Source organism: Cimex lectularius, unplaced genomic scaffold (assembly GCF_000648675.2).
Source record: "Cimex lectularius strain Harlan isolate CLEC.00 unplaced genomic scaffold, Clec_2.1 scaffold131, whole genome shotgun sequence".
In the NCBI taxonomy this organism is placed as follows: Eukaryota; Metazoa; Arthropoda; class Insecta; order Hemiptera; family Cimicidae; genus Cimex; species Cimex lectularius.
In genome coordinates this window covers 310001-329646 of record NW_019392685.1, presented here as the reverse complement: position 1 = coordinate 329646, position 19646 = coordinate 310001, and the positions used below count along the sequence as shown (strand labels likewise).

Genomic DNA, 19646 nt, shown 5'->3' with positions numbered 1-19646 from the left:
ACCCTTTCATATCTATCACATGATCTTTTTTAATTTAATTCTTTTTATTTTAAAATAATTAAATATATTTCATTTCACGTGCTATCTGTGCCCCTGTTTTTCCCGTGTTTGGATCAACACTGCGGTAAACACTGATTCAGGGGAGTGAGGTTTCTGTAGTTTAGTGCGTCAAAATGTTTTCGTAGTGTGCTCAAGTGTTTTTGGGATGTAAATAAATATATTTAAGTCGATTTATAATGTGGTTCCTACGTAAAAAACAAACGTGCTGTCTGTAATGCGTTTGTCACTGTTTTTCACCCCAACCCACGTTCGAGGCAACACTGCGGGTAACACTGATTCTGGAAGTGGGAGTTGTTAAAGCAAGAAACACTATGTTTTTTTATATTGTATGGGTCAATACACTGCATATATTATTAATTATAAATAAATAATGTTGTTTGGGACCAAATTTTGCATAATGATTTAGCATGTAAAAAGCTGTACAGATATTTATATTATAAAACGTTTTCAGTCTCTCTATTGTTCATCGTTTCTCTGAATATCTGTTTAGATAAATTACCGTTCTTCTCAATCCTTTTTATTTTTCTATTTCATTTTTCATCACTTACTCATTCACTCTGTCAGTTCGTCTGCCTCTCTCTATCTCTCCTTCCAGTCACTCTTTCGCTCTCCCCATCTGTCTTTCTTTCTCTCTCCTGTAATTCTGTTTTTACCGCTATCCTGGGTTCGGGTAACTCTGATTCCAGATATGGAAGTTCGTTAGGTTTATCACTTTGACACTTTTACGTAGTGCGCACAAGTGATTTTTTGTAAATAAAGACGATAAAAGTCGATTTGTACTGTAGTTTCTAAGTAAAAATCAAACGTGTCTGTAATGCGTTTGTCACTGTTTTTTCACCCCAACCCGTGTTCGAGGGTAAACTGATTCCAGGGAGTTGGGGTTATTGAAGCGAGAAAAGCTATATTTTTTATATCATATGGGTCAATACACTGCATAATTTATTAATTATCAAAAAATAATATTGTTTGGAACAAAATTTTATATATTGAGTTAGCTTGTAGAGAAGAGTGAATGATAATATTCAGTGCCACTTTTTTATCTACTGGATATATAGATTGTTATTATAAAACGTGTTCAATCTCTCTACCTATTTCTCATCGTTTTTCTGAATGTGTATATTCCTTTCCTCTCATTCGCTTTTATTCTCCTATTTCATCACTTACTCATTCACTCTGTCTGTCAGTTTCTCTCTTTCATTCTCTCTCCTGTAATCATGTTTTTACCTCTATCCTGTGCTCGGGTAACACTGATTCCGGATATGGAAATTTGTTAGGTTTCAGTTCGACAGTTTTCCAAATGTACAAACAATAAATATTTTTAATTTCGGATGCAGATACCCTTTGCCCCGTGTTCGGGCAACACTGCAGGCAACACTGATTCCGCGAAGTTTGGGTTGTTTAAGCGAAAAATTTGTTCGTATCATACGATTCAATTTCTCTCATATTTGAATAATTATCAATAAATGTAGTTTAGGACAAAATCTGTAAATTGTGATTTAACCTAAAGAAAATCATGATTTAGTATAACCATACCTGACTTTTTACCTTCGAAAATATTTATTAGCTAATTTAATATTTGGTATAATATATCGCTTTTATATATCTACCAATCTATCGCCATTCTTTCTCTACCTCACTGTTTATATATTACTTATCTTCCTCAGTCGCTTTTATTGTGCTGTTTCATCTCTTATTCTCTCACTCTCTCTCACATTCAAATAAATGCGTGCACACAGAATACTTGTTCCCCCAAAAAACCACCGTAGCCTATTAAAATTCTGATCAGACTGTTATGCGAGCGAAGTGGTATGTATCCCCAATTTCGTTGTTGTACAACAATAGGATCGTTCAATTCCTTTCAACTTGCCTGTTAATTTGAATAATTCAGTTATGTCTTCTATCGTTGATGGATCCTGCGAAAAGCAATTGTGTTCAACAAGCTCCAAAACGGCCGAGGTTGTACACTGTGCAAGTCCCAGTGTAAAATAGGAATAATGGAACGTATATTAAATGTTATACAAATGAAAACACGAGGACGGCCATCCAGTCGGCCAAGAAAGCACATCTTGCAAAATTGCAAATCAAAGGATATGCTCGTCGCTTTTCTCAGGCTGTTCTCATTTTTATATTCGCCTGTAATTTTTGTACTCTATGATGGGCCTACGTGGAATTTATTATATCTAACTGTCCAATTGCCCGTCCCGCCACGTCCGTTTAGTTCGTTCCACCGTGTGACCTGACCCGTACGATTTCCTATTTCCTAGGTATCATTTTCCGTCCATTCTACAGTTTTAATACTCTCTCGTTGAGTTTGATAGAGAAAAAATTGAATACAAGGAGCGTACATTTATATGAATACATAAACAGTAGTATTGACGGGGTAAACAGTTTCCGGAAATGAAAAGTTTAGTTCAACCATGATGGGGCTAGTATATCAATTTAACAGTAGAAAATCAATGTTCTCACACAATTTTTTTTCTAAAGTGAATTTTATGCTAGAGCTGTAGAAATTGAGTGTGTAAATATTGAGATATACTTAAAACAATATCAAACCATGACTCAACCAATTTTCCATACTGCCAAAAATTTTGTTCAGGAAGACCTAAGGTCAATGGGAATTCTGGCGGAACATAGATTTTTTAATATCCAAACATTTTTGATGTATGTTATCGGTACTTTAGCTTCTGATTTACCCTGCTCAATCAAGACTTAAGTATATCAATGTGTCTCGTTTGTCGTGTTGTGTTTTTGAATGAATAGACTTGCCTTTTGATAGCGACTTTCTCCCCGGTGTCCACCCTGTGGGCGAGTACGACTGATCCGTAGGTGCCATCTCCGAGCTGATGGAGCTGAACGTAGCGGTTCATATCACCTCTTCTACATCACTGCCTCCGGTTTGCCAGCTGCCACCGCCGGCTACGTCGAGAGCCCTCTCATCGTCACCTGGGCGACCTGAAACACAACAGATCGATATTGGTGACGTGGTGGGATGGGTTTAATTTTAATCAACGGTTAATTGGGCAAGAGACGACGAACTGAACGTTGGATTTTCGCCAATTCATAACCAAAACCAAATTCACACCTCATAGGTTTTGTACCTTTTTATTTTGGTTCAAAACATTGAAAAACAAAGCAAGTTCACAGAAACAGAAGAAAAGATATATAGAAATATATTTTGAGGAAAAGTGATAGATTGATGGATAAAGGAAGAGCTAGAGATGACATATTCTATTCTGCAGATGCCACAACCTTTCTAACCAAGTTGATTGAACTCGGTCGTTTCTTCTGAAGGTAAAACGTTAGTTGGGCTCTTCTTTTTTTATATTTTATTGTTCAAAGGATCCTACTTTTGTCTTTGATTGATCCGACCGGCCGGCATCTCCTCGGACGGAATCTAATTTCGTTATCCAACTACGTGCGATTCCAATCTGGCCGCGGATATCAGAGATGATATCTGAGGATGGTTTTGAAACAGTTGACTTTCTCTTGCCCAGTCAAGCCTGTGGACCGGCTGAAACGCGTCGCGCTCCGTCTGAAATACTCTTGGCACACTTCCGTGTCTTTCCCTCCGTATCCGCAACATATCTTTTCGAGAATTAACTAGTGACAGTTGGTTGTAAACACGGTCATTGATCAACGTCCCCCCATAAGATCAATATTGACATCGCATAACTACTGGCTAATATTGACCATGGCTATTGGAGTCATGGGTAGGACAAGTATATCAAAAATTGCCGTTAAGTATTGATGTCTATGAATTTAACATTATAGAGGAAAATGTAGTCGAAGGGTAAAGATAAGCGAGAAGAGGCGGTCCGAATATTTACTTAACTTCCTTCACGTTGATGTTTTTGTCGGATCGGCCTGTTCTCGACTAAACACCTGTTAGCCCCGACCTGGCACCCGGTTATTATAGTGGTTGCGTCGTTCCCATGCCCTCTCGATAGATTACACGATGAACAAAAACAAAAGTCAAAATCAGGTACCGTTAGGGCTCAGGGCTGACACGCTACATCAGTCGATCCGATGGTTCGAAACAATAAAACAACATTCAGTCATTAGCCCTCACAGAATAATAATTTATTTTGTTACATACATCGACCGGGTTAACATGTAATTATTGCAAGCCAGGACAGGCGGACCATATCGGTTGCAAAATATTATCTGACGTAATTAATTAATTTGACGAAAAGCTGCGGGATATTCAGTAATTAATTCTACTCTTGTGTGTGAGTGTGCATATGTGTATAACTTCCAAATTTCCTACGTACCTCTGTCTCCTATTGTGTGTGTGTCTATGTGTTTCTTTAATCGTAGCTTCTAAATCTGTTATATATCAAGAACCTTCCTACCCATAGATAAATTTCTTGAGGGATATCAAGCCTCGTGCACAGCCTCAGAGAGATGATCTAATCCCTCTAATTGCTAGATGTATATGAAGGATTTCTTATTCTTGTGTGAGTGTGTATGTATATGCGTAGTTTCTCCTTTCTTTCCTTGGGGTATAAGAAAGATTTCTCGTTTCTATCTACTACTGCTCTGTATATAAGTATGTGCATCATTAGAGGGAGAAGAAGGCAACGAGAAAGCGGACACCCTTGTGAAAAAGGGGCAGCTATGCCGCTGATAGGATCCCTAACCCTTCTGTGGCATAGGAACCCACACTATCAATGAGTACCTCAGACAGAAGGATAAAAAGAAAATTAGGGAACAATGGAAATCACTCATTTGACACAAACAATCCAACAACCTCCTTAAAAATTTCGGAAGGAAAGAAGTAATAGAGTGTATCAAAAGAAGCAGGAAAAACTGCGAATCTTGACAGGATTCTTAACAGGACACTGAAAGAAGATTGGTATAACCCAAGACGGCACGTGCAGATTCTGCAAAGAAGCAGAGGAGACACCAGCACACCTAACAAACTGTGGCTCTACTTGTCAGCAGGAGGAAGTGCTTCGGGATGTAAAGTGTGATCGTAGAAGAAATTCAACCACTGAAACCGGTTCTACTGATTAAATTCCTTGATGAAATAGGACTCACCGGTGTGCTATATGCACAGAACGGGGGAAACAACAGTTCTTAAAGGGCGCAATATATCACACACCCCGACTAATACATCTGTCATCTACATCTAATACATCTTCATGTGCAACATCCACATTTCAGTAATCCCCTTATTCTCCGAGGTGTTTAAGAAGGATTTCTAATTTCTACCGCATTTTTCTTGTGAGGGCATACCGTCCAAAATTTTCCATGTACCTCTATACTTCAGACTGCAAATCTATATAGATGTAGAAAAAAAGGGATGACCTGATCGCCTTATTTTTCTATGGGTATAAGCCAATTTTTTGCAATCCTATCTCTCTGTCAATAATGTGTATGTGTGTTTATCTTCCAAATTTTCCATGTAACTCGGTACTTCGAATTGCAATATCCATCTAGACGAAGACATGAGAGATGACCTGATCCCCTTGTTATCCTAAGTGTATAACAAGGATTTCGCAATCCAATCTACCACAGTGATTGTGTTTGAGCTTATACCTTCCAGATTTTCCATGTACCTCTATTCCTCGGTCTACAATATCTATATGGACGGAGACACTAGATGGCATCATTCCCTTATTTTCCGAGTTGTGTCCGAAGGATTTTTATTTGCGTACCTTGGAAAGTGCCTTCAAAATGACTCTAGACCAATATGCTTTGAAATAGGATAACTTATTTCAACCTAATACTCTTTTTTTGTGCCAATTTCTTTGGGTGTTCCTTCTAAATTTGTTATGTAGCGCGAACCTTCCTACCTACGGATAGTTTTCTTGAGGTAGGTAAACAATTTTGCGCTGCGTCCATCAAATAGGACTTTTGATCCTACTACATCCTGTTCTTGTCTGGTGTGTATTTTTGAACCTTCTATGCTTTCTATGGGCTATATCATACATGTAACTTTTTGATCAACCAACACGATATGTTGTGCTTCCTTCTTGTTCCTATCTAATAAGCTTATGTGTATGTATATTCTTAGCACCGTCTTTTCCTATTTTAAAGAATGACAATGGATGTTCGTTGGGTACTTTCTTCCTTCTTGGGAAACGTTCACGGGCCGTAATTCCAATTGCACAACTTCCTCGGTATTATAGTAAAATATTGAAAAACAAGACAATAATAAACAGTAAAAGGGGGTCTCACAGATGACTGTGCGCGTAACAAAGCGGACACCCGTAAGTGTATTTAAATTATATGCGTAGAGGGATTCCTGTTGCGCTCCAGTTGTTCCCACGTCGGACAACATCCTCAAAATACATGGATTTTCGAATTTTTTTTTCGACTTCGATGTTGCGTGAACAGGTGGGAACGAGAAACTCCCGGTCGTCTAGGGAAATGGGTAAAAGGGCGACCCGGGGTCCAGGGAAACGGAGCGCGACGCCGACCCCCGGTCAAACGTTAACACGCTTTATGATTTATTTAAACGCGGCCGCCATTCCATCTGGATGAACCAGAGTGAGACGTAAACGAGGACCGCTACCCGTCCGCCCTTCTTTCTACGAGCCGTCAAATTCAGAAAATTGCCGATCATAGGGGAGGGAGGAAAAATGCCAAAAACGAGCTGGATTTAGCATTCGCGGTGCCTTCTTTCGGAGGACGTGGACGGAATCGGGCCGCCAACCCATTTGGACCCGGTTCAAGGCTCGTCGGACGGTTCCGTTCCGCTCCCCCTTTCGAAAATCGTCGGATGGACGGGTATCGATCAAAGGGGGAAATAAATAGAAAGGCGGATCCGAGTTATATCGTTTATATAAGTTCGGATATAACAAGGGCCGTGATTTCTGACTGATTCTCTTCGACCCATGGGAACCTTGCTCCCTATGCCAAAATGTTATACCACTACTTATCATACGTAAATGTTCGCTTAACAATAAGGGAAAAGCTAAAAAACAATGAAGGATATCAAGTAACATAAACGTATAAACCGTACTCATAAAAATTAAAAGACAAAGCAGGTTATAAATGACAAGGAGCAAAAAATTTAAAAAGGAACTGTGATGTGAAAAAAATATTGCACGAAAATAGATAATATGAACTGTAAGACTGGCATGGAGGCTGGGAAAAAACATGTAGGTAGGAAGGACACCAGGTCCGCCTAATATCGCTTTGTTCGTAGTTTGACTGTCTGCATTCTTGACTGTAATTAAGCACGATATGGTCCTTCAATCCTCGCTTTATTTGCTACTTAGCATGACAGTACATTAGAGTTAGATGATAGCTTTATTAAATGGTTAAGTTATCAGTACTTCCATTAGATCCGCCAAAATTTCGTTCGGAGTTGAGCACGTCCATCATGGTCCGCTTAACCTCGTCATTTTTATCAGGTGCTAGCTCGACCGTGATTTATAAATGCACGAATGATTCAACTTTGGGTAGTAGTCGAGCCAAAATTTCGTCGGGGTGAGCACGTCCACCAGATCCATGGTCCGCTTATCCTCGCTATTTTAAGCTTGTGCTAGCTAGATCATGCTTTAGAAATAGGCGAATGATCCAACTCTTCGATAGTAGTCGCGTCAAAATTTCGTTTGGGGTTGAGCACGTCCATCAGATCCATGATCCACTTAGCACTTTACTGTTAGAAGATCGAACATTGAGAGGCTTACCGAAATTGATCAAATCTGGTCCGAATAATATGGTGTTTGAGCAGTACGACAGTCGATGATAAATGCACTTTAATTCAGTTTGGTCCTCCCAATCTCGCTGTTTTTGAGTGTTACCTTTAAATTCTATTTGCCACCGGACAGTTTTAATTATCGGAGAGTAATCGGACCACAATTTATCAAGTTTGGTCCGCCTAATATCGCTGTATTTGAGTGGTATGACAGTCTATGATAATTTGACTTTTCAATTTGTTCCGTCTAGTCTCGATGTTGTTGAGGAGTTAGCTTGATATTCTACTTCCTACCGGACTGTTTTAACTATCGGTGATGTAGTCTGACCACAATTTTTCGAGTTAGGTCTGTGTGTGAGCAGTATGATGTCTACGGTAAACTTACTTTAATTCAATTTGGTCCGCCTAGTCTTGCTATTTTTAGATGTTACCATTATATTTTATTTCTCAACGGACTGTTTTAACTGTCGGTGAGTAGTCGGACCACAATTGCAGGTTGGTTCGCCCAATCTCTCTGAGTATGAGCAGTATGATTGTCTAAGATAAACTGGTTGTTTCAATTTGGTCCGCCTAGTCTCGCTTTTTCTAAGATTTTAGCTTTATATTTTATTTCTCAACGGACTGTTTTAACTGTCGATAAGAGCGAAGTTCCCATGGGTCCATGGCAGACTTCGGCCTATAGTGCGTGCTTTTGTCGTCAAACAATAATAGGAAAAAATCAATCCTTTTGTTATTTAAGTTAAATGGGACTCTAGCACGATAGGAAGTGAAGACCCTTTCACCGACTTGGCAATGATTGACCATTCACCGCACTTTTGGAACAAAGGACAATTCCGTCGTCGCCGGACGTCATCCGGGTGCTTCGAGATCTGATTAGTAGACGTCGATGGAATACAAACACTAGGACGATCCACTTCGATCAATCTGTATTCACCGGCCGATTCGAAAATCCGCAATCCACACGGACCCCAAACACATGCTTTCTCTCATTCCTGCCCTTCGATTGACTGCCAATGAGTCACTGATTAATAAAAACACCACGGATCGTATAACAACTCAAACAGACGATTTATGCTCGTGTCTAAGCGGATAACCAGAGGACATTTACAAATCATTAGCATTGGCTCACCAGGGGAGACGCGTCAAAGAACCTTTTTTGGTGAGAGCAGATGGCCCGGCCGAGTTGCCCTTGCGGTGGTGGCCTTGCATGACAAAATTACATTCTTCAGTCGTTCAAAATGGATATTTCATTGTGGAAAAACTCTTTTAAAAAGATGGATCGAACAAGACAAGAAATGAAAGGACAAATGAAAAACACAGAAAAAAATCCGGTTAACATGTTGGACGCTGTGTAAAAAAGGTAAAAATAAATAATAAGTAACTCTAGTAAGGAGTAAAATGGTGATAATCCGCTCTCACTTCCTGTACTGCTGAAGAATGTTATCGTAATTTCCATGGACATTCTCGCGGTTTCCATCGTCATTTTCTAACGACCACACGATTCTTCACGACCCGCATTTATCTGATTTAAAACGGAATGAAAAAAAAAATTGTACTGGGTTTGTGTCTGTATATCTGTTTTCGGCTGTATCTTGTGCGTACAAGCCTACACTGCTTATAGTTGTAGTAGTTTAAGGTACCTCTTGCACTCGTCACTAAGTAGCATTTGCTCTGGGTATCTCACAAAATTCTGCCATTCTTAAGACATTTTACACTATTCGAATTTAAATTTGAACTGGCTACTGGTCCCCACTCTCTTATAGGCAACCTGTTCACCTGTGAAGGATGTAGCCGATGCTGATTAATGCAGGATTTTTCCGGTGAGTGATGTTCGCGAAAGGTGAGCTTCCTGGCTTGGGTCACCTGTTTTACCCATCGTGGGAGGTCGGAAACCATCAATGAAAAGGGGTAGATGAATTTAAACTGGGCTGACTTGGGATCTCCTCTGAACAGTGGCTTGGTCTGAACGATGCTTCTTTAGACTTTGAGGACCTGTATACCACATGTTAAGGGGATCAACAAAACCGATTTTTCTTGTGTTGGATTCTGTACCTCGTTCTCCCTAAATCATTCTATCTCGCTCTTTTCGCTCTTAATAATTCTCTCACTCTCTCTCTCTTTCCTTCCCTAAATCTCTCTGTTTCCGTCACTAAATCACTCTTTCCCCTTCCCAATCTCCCGCACTTTCATTCCCTCTCTAAACTTCTCTATCCATCTCATTTCGTTTTTCCTCCTTAAATCTTTCTCTCTCTATCTCTACGTAAATCCCTCTCTATCTCTACGTAAATCTCTCTCTCTTTCATTCCCTCTCTAAACATCCTCTCCTTCTCTCATTTCTTTCTATTTTTTCTTTTTCCCTCCTTAAATCTTTTTCTCTTTATCTATACCTAATGATATCTGTCTATCTCTCTCTCCCTCCCTTCTTCTCCCTCTCTCTCTCTTTCTTTCAATCACTCTTTAAACTTTCCTCTTCTTCGCTCATCTTTTTTCTTTTTCCATCCTTAAATTATTCTCTCTTTTTCTCCCTAATTCTCTCTCTATATATACCTAAGTCACTCTCTCTCTTTTTTCGTCCCTAAATCTCTTTCTCTATCTTACCCTTCTTAAATTTCTTTATTCTCTTTATTCTCTCACTCACTTCCTCTCTCTCTCTCTCTCTCTCTCTCTCTCTTTCTCTCTCTTTCATTGACTCTCTAAAATTCTCTCTCCTTCTCTCATTTCTTTCTCTTTTTCTTTTCCCCTCCTTAAATCTTTATCTCTTCTTCTCCCTAATCCTCTCTCTATCTTTATCTAAATCACTCTCTTTTTTCGTCCCTGAATCTCTTTTTCTTTCTTTCCCTTCTTAAATCTTTCTCATTCTCCCTCTCTTTTCTCTCTCTCTCTCTCTCTCTCTCTCTCTCTCTCTCTCTCTCTCTCTCTCTCCGAGACGGTTAAAACAGAGATGGTGCATTTATTGAAGCGCGCTTGGAAAAGAGGGAGAAAAATGAATAGCCATACACAACTCGGAAAAACAGAAGGACAGAGACAGCTAGACGTTGACCAGGTGACCTAGGTCAGCAGATAAACGGTAGACTAAAAGTGAATCGTCAGCCGGAGTACTATTTTTCTAATTTCTTCTCTTTTTTCCCCTTTCTTTTCTCTTTTCGTCTCCTGTGCCGTTATATGTAGAAAGGGCGGATTGAAGTGGAAGGCTGAAGACGTCGCGCGGTGGGGATGCCCGGTACCGCAGAGCCGATCCTTTCTTCAGTTCTCTCGTTGTCCTCCGCGCGCCACGTTCTGTGCGTCTCCGACCGTTCGTTCTTTTTTTTGTGTCAGTGATTGAGCTGCGAGTTTCCGAAATTTTGGATTTTGGATTTTGGATTACAGCTTCGATTGAGGAGACGCCGCACCCGAGGTGAGTCCCTAACTTAAAAAATGATACACTGAGGCTCCGCGCAATTTCGCTCTTTTCCGTTCGATCTGAGACCACAGCTGTCTTTCATACCCAATTTGATATATAATCTGGTCCATCCTACTCTTAAATTTGGATCTGCTAAATGTCGCTAATTTAAATGGTCAACAATACCTATTTACATATGTATAGCGGTATAAAAATTATCCCTGAGATTTTTTTAAAATAAGTAAGTTTTGGACTGTTGGATGCTTACGCGTCACTGGCCCGTCAATCGCGGAAGCGTGAAAACTGCGAGAACAAACGGACTGAGAATTTGTGACAGTTTCCCTTCTAATTGTATCAAAAACCAATCTTCTGCTGTGGTTGAGTACCGGTCCGTCTACCTTCGCTGTATTTGCTTGAAAATGTACATCAACATTGGTAGACGTGAGAATGTCGAATCGATCGAAGTCTGGTCCTGGTTTCGTTTTTTTTAAATTATTCAAAACTGTTATAGTTTGGAGTTTAGAGACCTATCAGGAGTCTGGACGAAATTGGGATCCTCCCAGTTTCACCCAGGCTCACTTTTTTTGCTTTGTCTGTTTTTCTGTATAATTGATCATAATTAAGCATAATCGTCCCCCTGTTCTCGCTGTGTTTGCACTGACTTGAAAAAATTGTCCCATTGGGTCGGATTATATTAGAAGTTAGAAACTATGGTCGTTAGATGCGGAATCCACCCATTCTCGCTCTATTTCCACATGTCTACCCGACAATATATTAGATTGTTCTTATTATTGGAGAGTAATCGGAGTGTTCCGAGGGGTCTCGCTTTGCTATGACGGTTCGTTTAAAAATGGCACCATAGGTGGACATGATATTGTCCGTTAATTTTAAGCTGTATGATGTTGTATGATCTAGATGAATGATGTAGTTTTTATTTGTCTACTTCGAATAATCTGTAAAATTTGGTCCGCCAGGTTTCGCTTGCTTTCACAGTTTAAATAACGTCTGGGCGGCTTGTTATGTTCCGCTTATTTTGCCCAGTTGACCATGGGATTTTTGGGAAAATCTACGAGGTCCACCTGGTCTCGCTTTGTCGCCCGTTGTTATTTAAACTCGCGAGTAAAACTTTCAAATGGGCAGGACGTCCGAAGCAAGTTGGAATTTAAGAACCGTGTGCTTCGTTGTAAATAGATACGGCCCGTGTTGACTTTCATAAGGACATGAGCCACCCCCTCAAGGTTTCCTTTCGACATTAAGCCTACTTCGGCCGAAGGCAAGTAAGTCCGGTCCGTGTACTTGATTTACCCCTGGACGTTTGAAGAAAAACGCCTAATCTCGCTTTATTTGATTTGATTAGTTCGATCATATGAGCATTACAGGATATTTCGTTCTGTTTAGAGTAACCGAACAATTATAGTTGACGGTGGGTTTTGGTCCTCACTGAAGATGGCGCAATGCCGAAATGCGTCTGAATAACTCAAAACCCGCGTGTGAAGACATGCCCAGTAAGTGACCATGTGCGAACGACAATTGATTGAACCTGGCCCGCGTAGTCTTGCCATCTTTGGTCATAAGTCCATTGGGTGATGGTAAGTCCTACTAAAACTAGTAGGGCCTAAATCAAGTCATCCAAGTTTTTACCACTCGCTGAAATTAGATTAGGTGGTTCCAAAATTCTTTTAGCTGTTTGGGCATAGTTGAGTTAAAATGGGTTATCCGGTCCGCTTAGTCCCACTTTGTTTGCACACCCAGCCTGTGTTTAAATTAGTCCTAATTGGGCATGATCTTCTTGGCTAAGTAAAGTCGTAACTTTTGAGAGGTATGGATCTGGATGGATCTGGTCCGTACAGTCTCGCTTTATTTTCTACATTCTGCGCCGTCAGACTTGGCGGTTAGTCGACTGTTTTAATCGTCAGGTTGGATTCAATTTGGTAAAGTCTGGCCCGACTAAACTTGATTTTTAGACGGACTTCTGTCTGCATATTGTGCCTGGCGAGCTATGGGGGAATTCAGGGGCTCGCTTCCATCTGGTCCGCACATATCGCGTTTTTGCCGTCGGACGAGTACTTCTTCTTACCTCTTCTGCTGAGAGAAGTTGGAAACGAATGTACTTTTCTATTAGCCTCGATCAGATTCTTTTAGTATTTGGGAGTAGTCAGATCCAAACAAATCATGTTTGGTCCTTCTAATCACGCTTACTTGGCTGTAGTGAAATGGAATTTTCTCAAATTTGGTACACCTTATCTCCCTGTTTTGCCTCGATTATACTTTTTGTTAGTCTCTATCGTATTCTTTCAATAATATTTTTGAGCAGTTAATTACAAATTGGTTGTGTATTGCCCATGAAATATAACCTTTTTCCGTTTATCAGTTTTCCCTGTTTTCGTCCGCTCGTATTTCTCGATAAAAAAAATCGCAGGGAGAGGACAGACGGACCCAAATATTTCCAAACTGTACCCAGCAACCCAGCAAAAGAGAGAAACAATAGATACGACACAATCGAAGACGAAAAGGTCAGTGTTAGAAGCCTGTTATCAGCGGTCCCGGTCCGGCTAATCTCGCTTTGTTCACCTTGAATCGTCCACGTACAGTTTTTTTTAGAATTCTTTAGAATCCACGAGGGCGGAGTAATTTACATATCTGACAATTCTTTTGTCTTGGTTCGAGAAGAGCGAGACAGGGCGGACCCAAGGCACAATTTAAATAACGACCGTCTAACAGCTTTTACGGAGCTGTTTTGCGTCAGCGTGAAGGGCTTTCTCACGTCTTTTACGCATAATGGGTTCGTTAACGCCGATTGTAAAGAGGCTTTCTTTTCTATCTCTCTCTCTTTTTCTCTCTTTAGCGGCTTTTCTACGATTACACTAGGCTTTCGAATATGTAAAATGTAATAGATAAAGAAATAAAAATGTGGGCTACGATGTGTCGTCAGAGCTTTTGTACAATAATTTGTATTTATTTTTTGAAAAGTCACAGGATGACTTATTTTTTATTTAATACGCTTTGGATTTGAATTATGAAAGAGCAGCCTGGAAAAACTCCAATCATAAATGTGACGCGACAAGAATTCTCCGGTCCGCCTACCCTCGCTTTTTTTTTAAGAAGGCCTGACCAGAAATACAGTAAATAATCAAAATATCAATGACAAATTGACGGATAGCGAGACTCGGCGGAACCAAAAGCTAGTTTTTATTCCGACAGAAATCTGTCTGACTTTTGTAAGAAAAGTCGGACCAGGTCATTGCAAAATACATTCAATGAATCAACTCCCAGACAGCCACACTTGACCACTTTAGAACCAAGTAGTCAATTTTTTCTAACGCCTTGACTGTGATACTTAGCAAATAAACCGAGAGAAGACAGACCAGATTATTTCGAAATACGACCGAATGTTTCGAACGAGTCAGACTATGCGAACAAAGCGAGACTAGTCGGACCAAGCTTGGCAGACTTGGATCCGATCTTTTCCAAATATTTTAAACAGGCTAATAAAATTTGTCGAATAGACCAGATCTTATCCATACTATAGCCAATTAAAACTTAAAGTCAAATTTTAACAAAGCGGCGAGACTAAGTAAACCACACTTTAGATGCGACTAGTTAATTTTTTGAAATAGTCTGCGAAATATATTTTAGGTATAAAGCGAGATGATGCGAACGTGAATGAGTACATCTACAAAATTCATACCCAATCATATCGAACTAGGGTTAATTTAGATCACAGGTAGACTATGCAAACAAAACGACACTAGGCAGCCCGGAAACCCTTTCCGACCCGATTATTCACCAACAGTTAAAAGCAATTTGGAACAAGTCTAATTTTAAGGCAAAAACATTGTTTATTCGTATACCAAAGCGAGAATGCGCGGACCCAATAGTTCTAAGAGAGATTGAGCGGAGCAGACATTTTGGCCCAGCCACTAGTGACAGGACATTGCATTGTCTAAGGCTATAATCGTGCTAATCGATGAAAACTAAGCGTGACTTGGCGGACCAGGTTCGACCAAATAGTACGACTATTTCTACCACCGAAACCTTACCAAAGCAAAAACAATTGAGAGTTGGTGGACCATCAGATCAATATTGGGACGAATACAATCAGGTCAAAGCATCATCAAATGTCCATATGACCATTGTAACAAATGCCAACAAAGTGAGATTAGGAAGTTCAGGCTTGGCCAGTTGTAGTCCAACTACAGATCAGCATCAGTACTCATAATACATGGTCGAGCTAACCATCAAATAAAGCGAGACTAGGCGGAACATTTCGACTTATCTAGTCCCACTTCGTCTTATCTAATCCGACTACTTCCAACAGGACGGAACTGTAATAAATTAAATCTAACACTCATATGATTGTGCGAGATTAGGCGGATAAATCTCGGTAAATTTTGGTCCGACTATAACCGAATCAGTTCGTCCTCGGCCAATCGCCGATCACTTTTGCCCTTCTCCATCGATGATCGTGTGACGGTTTTTAAATCCCAAGGCCGGGAGTTGGAGCGAAACTGGACGAACCGTTTTTAAAACTTATCGAGCCGAGGCTTTCCGGACCCCATGAAAGACCGCTGGGCGCGATAACTGCAGTGGGCGCTTTCACTCATTGTTAACAAATGTTAATTGCTCTTACTTCGCAGGCCAGCTTTCCCGGAAAACGCGAGAGCCGTCGTTTTTATTTATTTATTTTGTTTTATCGCTCTTTTACCTTTTACGATCGACAAACTCTGCTTTGGAAAGTACGAGTGATGTTAACATTGGTTTTTATTATTTTTCCTTTTGCCTTTTTGGTCGGACAGGGAGAGCAAAAGAAGGATAGACGAATAGACTGGGTTGTAGTTGTTTAAAAAGTTTGCCTTAAAGTAGCACAAAGTTTTTTCTTATTCACTTGACATTATGTAAATCGCGTCGCAGTGTTTCAAGCCGAGATGCAGGTGAATTTCGCCACAGCGCCCGCAGTCCTTGAAAGTGGAAAGGCCCGTGGATTCGTATTGTAGAAGAACGGCCGTCTTTATTGGCATGAAACCTCACGACGAATAAAATTAAACTTTGCTCTTTTGCCTGAATCAAAAAGGCGGCTTTCAAAACGGGCGACCGGTTCCCCGAGCTTTTTCGAACCGATGTCACCACTTTCGATCGCATCCGAGGATTTATTTTTGAAAATAAGCTTTGCTTTTTACATGGTGTGTGGGTTTTTATCGATACAGTTTTGTATGATGTAAAGACAACGAGCGTGGCCGAGATAAACGGCCATAAGTGTAAAAGGCGGAACCTGCGATGGTGCCGTGCGATCTTCCGCCTTGGAGAAACCCAAATCAAAGATATATTAGGATAGAACATGCCGACAGAAAGAGGAAGCATATGCGCGTATGATCCGAAAACAACATCAGAAGACTAATTCATCATATTGCCAATAGTCTAGTGGCATAAGGTTGAAACTAAACACACAGTGACTAGGAGTCAATTGACTGTTCTATAAAGACTCAACTTATTTAACGCAGCTGTTTCGCGTAATTGTTTAGAGGGATATGCAAGTTTTTGAAAAAATCTTTCCCAACTTTTTTTGCGTTGGTGTTTCGTAAAGCCTTGCGGATTGATCAGGGCGTTTTTTCCTCACTGCTCGATGAAAATGTTGGAAAAGTCGAACGTTCGGTTGCGAAAGGGGCTGAGGAAACCAGGAAGCCGGATAACCAGAGTGGAAAATTTTAATAATGCTCGGGAATGAAAAACCGCTCGGCCGTACTTGGGCGTGTGGCTATTAAGAACACAAGGGGGGGGGGCGCACGAGGTGGGAAATATTGTAAGATATTGCCATATGGAAAAAGCCTGTTGTGTTGGCGGTCCGCCCAGCCTCGCTTGTCGTTGCGAAAAAGTGTCAAGTTTCTCAGATATCTCTTCCACCCACTCTCATTTACTTCATGGTTTTTTTTACCACCTATATCTTTTCATTAATTTCAGCCTTAATTAATCCACTATCCGGGGATCTCTCTCTCTCTCTCTCTCTCCCTCAATTTTTTTCTCTCTCTCTCCCTCAATTTCTCTCTCTCTCTCTCTCTCACTCTCTCTCTCTATCCCTCTCCCCCTTTCTTTACGTTCCTAATAATAACTCAACCCTCTTTTTTTTTAAAACATTTCTCTTATCTTTCCTAAATTTCTCTGTATCCTTCCCCAAATCATTTCCTTTCCTTCCCTAAATCTCTTTCTTTCTTTCTTGCCCTTCCTAAATCTATCTCTTCTATCACCTATCTTCCACTTTTCCCACCCTAAATCTTTCTTTTTATCTCCCTAAATCTTCCTCTTTCTTTCTTTTTCGTTCCCTAAATCTCTCTTCAACCCTAAATCTATCAACTTAATCTACATAATTATGTATATCTATATCTTTCTTATTATCTTCCCTCTAAGTCTAATTCAATCTTGGCTTCTCTCTCTCTCTCTCTCTCTCTCTCTCTCTCTCTCTCTCTCTCTCTCTCTTTCTCTTTCTCTTTCTTTTTATTTCTTTCTTTCCCTTCCTAAATCTCTATCATTCTCCCTCTCTCAGTCTCTCTCCCTCTGTTGCTCTCTATTTCTCACCGAGATGGTTAAAACAGAGATGGTGTATTTATCGAAGAGTGCTTGGAAAAAGGAGAAAAATGAATAGCCATACACAAGTTCAAAATTTTCCCCTAAATCTATTTCATTCTTTGCTTCTCTCTCCCTCTCTCTCCCCCTCTTTCTTTCTCTCTACCTCCCTCCCTTCCTCCTCTTCTCTCTCTCTCTCACTCTCTATTTTCTCACGTTTCTCAGCCTAACAAAATGTTTCTACTCTTTTTTTTTAAATTTTATTAACTATTTCTTCCCTACGTCTTTTATTAACTACTTATTCATTAACTACTTCCCTGCTCCTTCATTCTATTATCCTATCATTGTTTATTCTTCTAAAGTCAATTGGATCCGCCCATTCTCGCTATTTTCAGCTATTAAAACTATCCCGCAAGATTATGAATTCCAGTAACGAACGGTTTTTCTATTCGCGAACCTTTCTTGTCTCCTGTAGTAGTTCGCGCACAGTCTTTTTTGTCTAAATATAATATGAATCTGCTTTGTTATAAAAATATCGTTCGGATCTGGTCCGCCTACTCTCGTTTTATTTACATATGGTGCTCGCCGGGTGCAATTGTGCAATTGAGGGTCGGTGAACCGGTAAAAAGCCTTGTACGCCAGTTCTCGAGGATTTTTCATTTACCAAATATGTTAATAAAAATAATAATTTTATTGTGTGATCCGTCTGTTTTATTTATTAAAATAAACTTGACTCGAATGGCTAGTTTCCACCTTTTCAAGAAAGATGCGTCCCTCGATACATTTTCCGAAGTCATGGGGCTTTCTCTCCACGGGTGCTAGAAAGTAAAACCCACCGCCCTTCACTTCCCATCCGAACGTTGGAAAGGATCTCGACTCGGCTCTTCACCCGGGGTGAAACTCCGCCGGATGCAAATACGAGGCAAAGGGCCGGAACGGGAGCGAGACGAGGCGGACCGCCGCGGGTTCGGAGTCTGACTCGGCTCCGGAACGGGGTCGCCGGTTGCGTTAGCGTTAAGTAAACATTCCCTCGGTTCGTTTTCAACATCGACGACACGCCTACCATTTCGATTTGATGAAAATTCACAATGTCGGCTGGTGGCGGAGGGTGGGCAGAGTGTTAAACCGCAGATCCTGCAGAATAAGCTCAATTTTGCAATATTGTTGGGGACAAAATGTTGACCGTTTTATCGCTGAGTCGTCCTCGACCGCCGAGTAAACAATCGCCCATTGAGGACGGCGCGAGTGTCAATAAAACGTTTCAAAAATAAATTCTTTTAAAAAATTTCACGACTTTTTCGATACAAAATTTGATGCATTTTGTATCGAAAAAGTCGTGAAATATATATATATATATATATATATGAGTGTGTGTGTGTGAGCGATTTTTGGGAGGAAAGATATTTAGGAAGAGAAAGAGATAGATAGAGAGAGAGAGAAAGAAATTTTGGGAAGGAAAATAGATAGATAAATAAACAGATAAAGATAGATAGATAGGAGAGAGAGAGAGAGAGAGAGAGAGAGAAAGAGAGGGATAGGGAGAGAGAAAGAGAGGGATAGGGAGAGAGAAAGAGAGGGATAGGGAGAGAGAAAGAGAGAGAAGGAGGGAGGTAGTGAGAGAGGGAGAGAGAGATTTGGAAGAAAAGAGATTTAGGAAGAGAATGAGATAGATATACAGATAAAGTAGAGAGCGAGCGAGCGAGAAAGAGAGAGAGATAGAGAGAGAGAGAGAGAGAGAGAGAGAGAGAGAGAGAGATGTATATTAAGTGAAATAGAGTGACAGAATGAAGACAGGCAATCACAAAAGTAGCGAGAGAGCGATAGACAGACGGACTGATTGATAGATTTTGACATAAACAGAGATTGTACGTCAGAATGTGATCGAGATCAGGGCCAGCTGACTTACATTTTTTTACTTTAAATCCAAAATTCATCGAACGCACTCAGATATTGTATGGGAAAATTGGGCAAGTTATGTGTCGAAACATGCGATTAAGAACC

General features: G+C 40.4%; 2 protein-coding genes across 4 annotated transcripts in view; one reads left to right on the top strand and one right to left on the bottom strand.

Moving 5' to 3' along the window:
- Nucleotides 1-19646, top strand: part of LOC106663114 — a 137439-nt gene that overhangs the window by 15323 nt on the left and 102470 nt on the right. For 2 of the 3 annotated variants that reach the window (XM_014387694.2, XM_014387695.2), the window contains exon 1: nt 10952-11105. The exons of the other annotated variant lie outside the window; for it this stretch is intronic. The gene's annotated coding sequence lies outside the window, so the exon portion shown is untranslated. Of the gene's footprint in view, nt 1-10951; nt 11106-19646 lie in introns of those variants that run through there. 3 annotated transcript variants of the gene reach the window in all.
- The window catches only part of LOC106663116 (serine/threonine-protein kinase MAK-like), a 58740-nt gene that overhangs the window by 15763 nt on the left and 23331 nt on the right, over nt 1-19646 (bottom strand). The window contains exon 2 of the mRNA XM_014387698.2: nt 2827-3012. Coding sequence (XP_014243184.1) covers nt 2827-2927 — 101 coding nt within the window. The 5' untranslated portion in view covers nt 2928-3012. The remainder of the gene's footprint in view (nt 1-2826; nt 3013-19646) is intronic.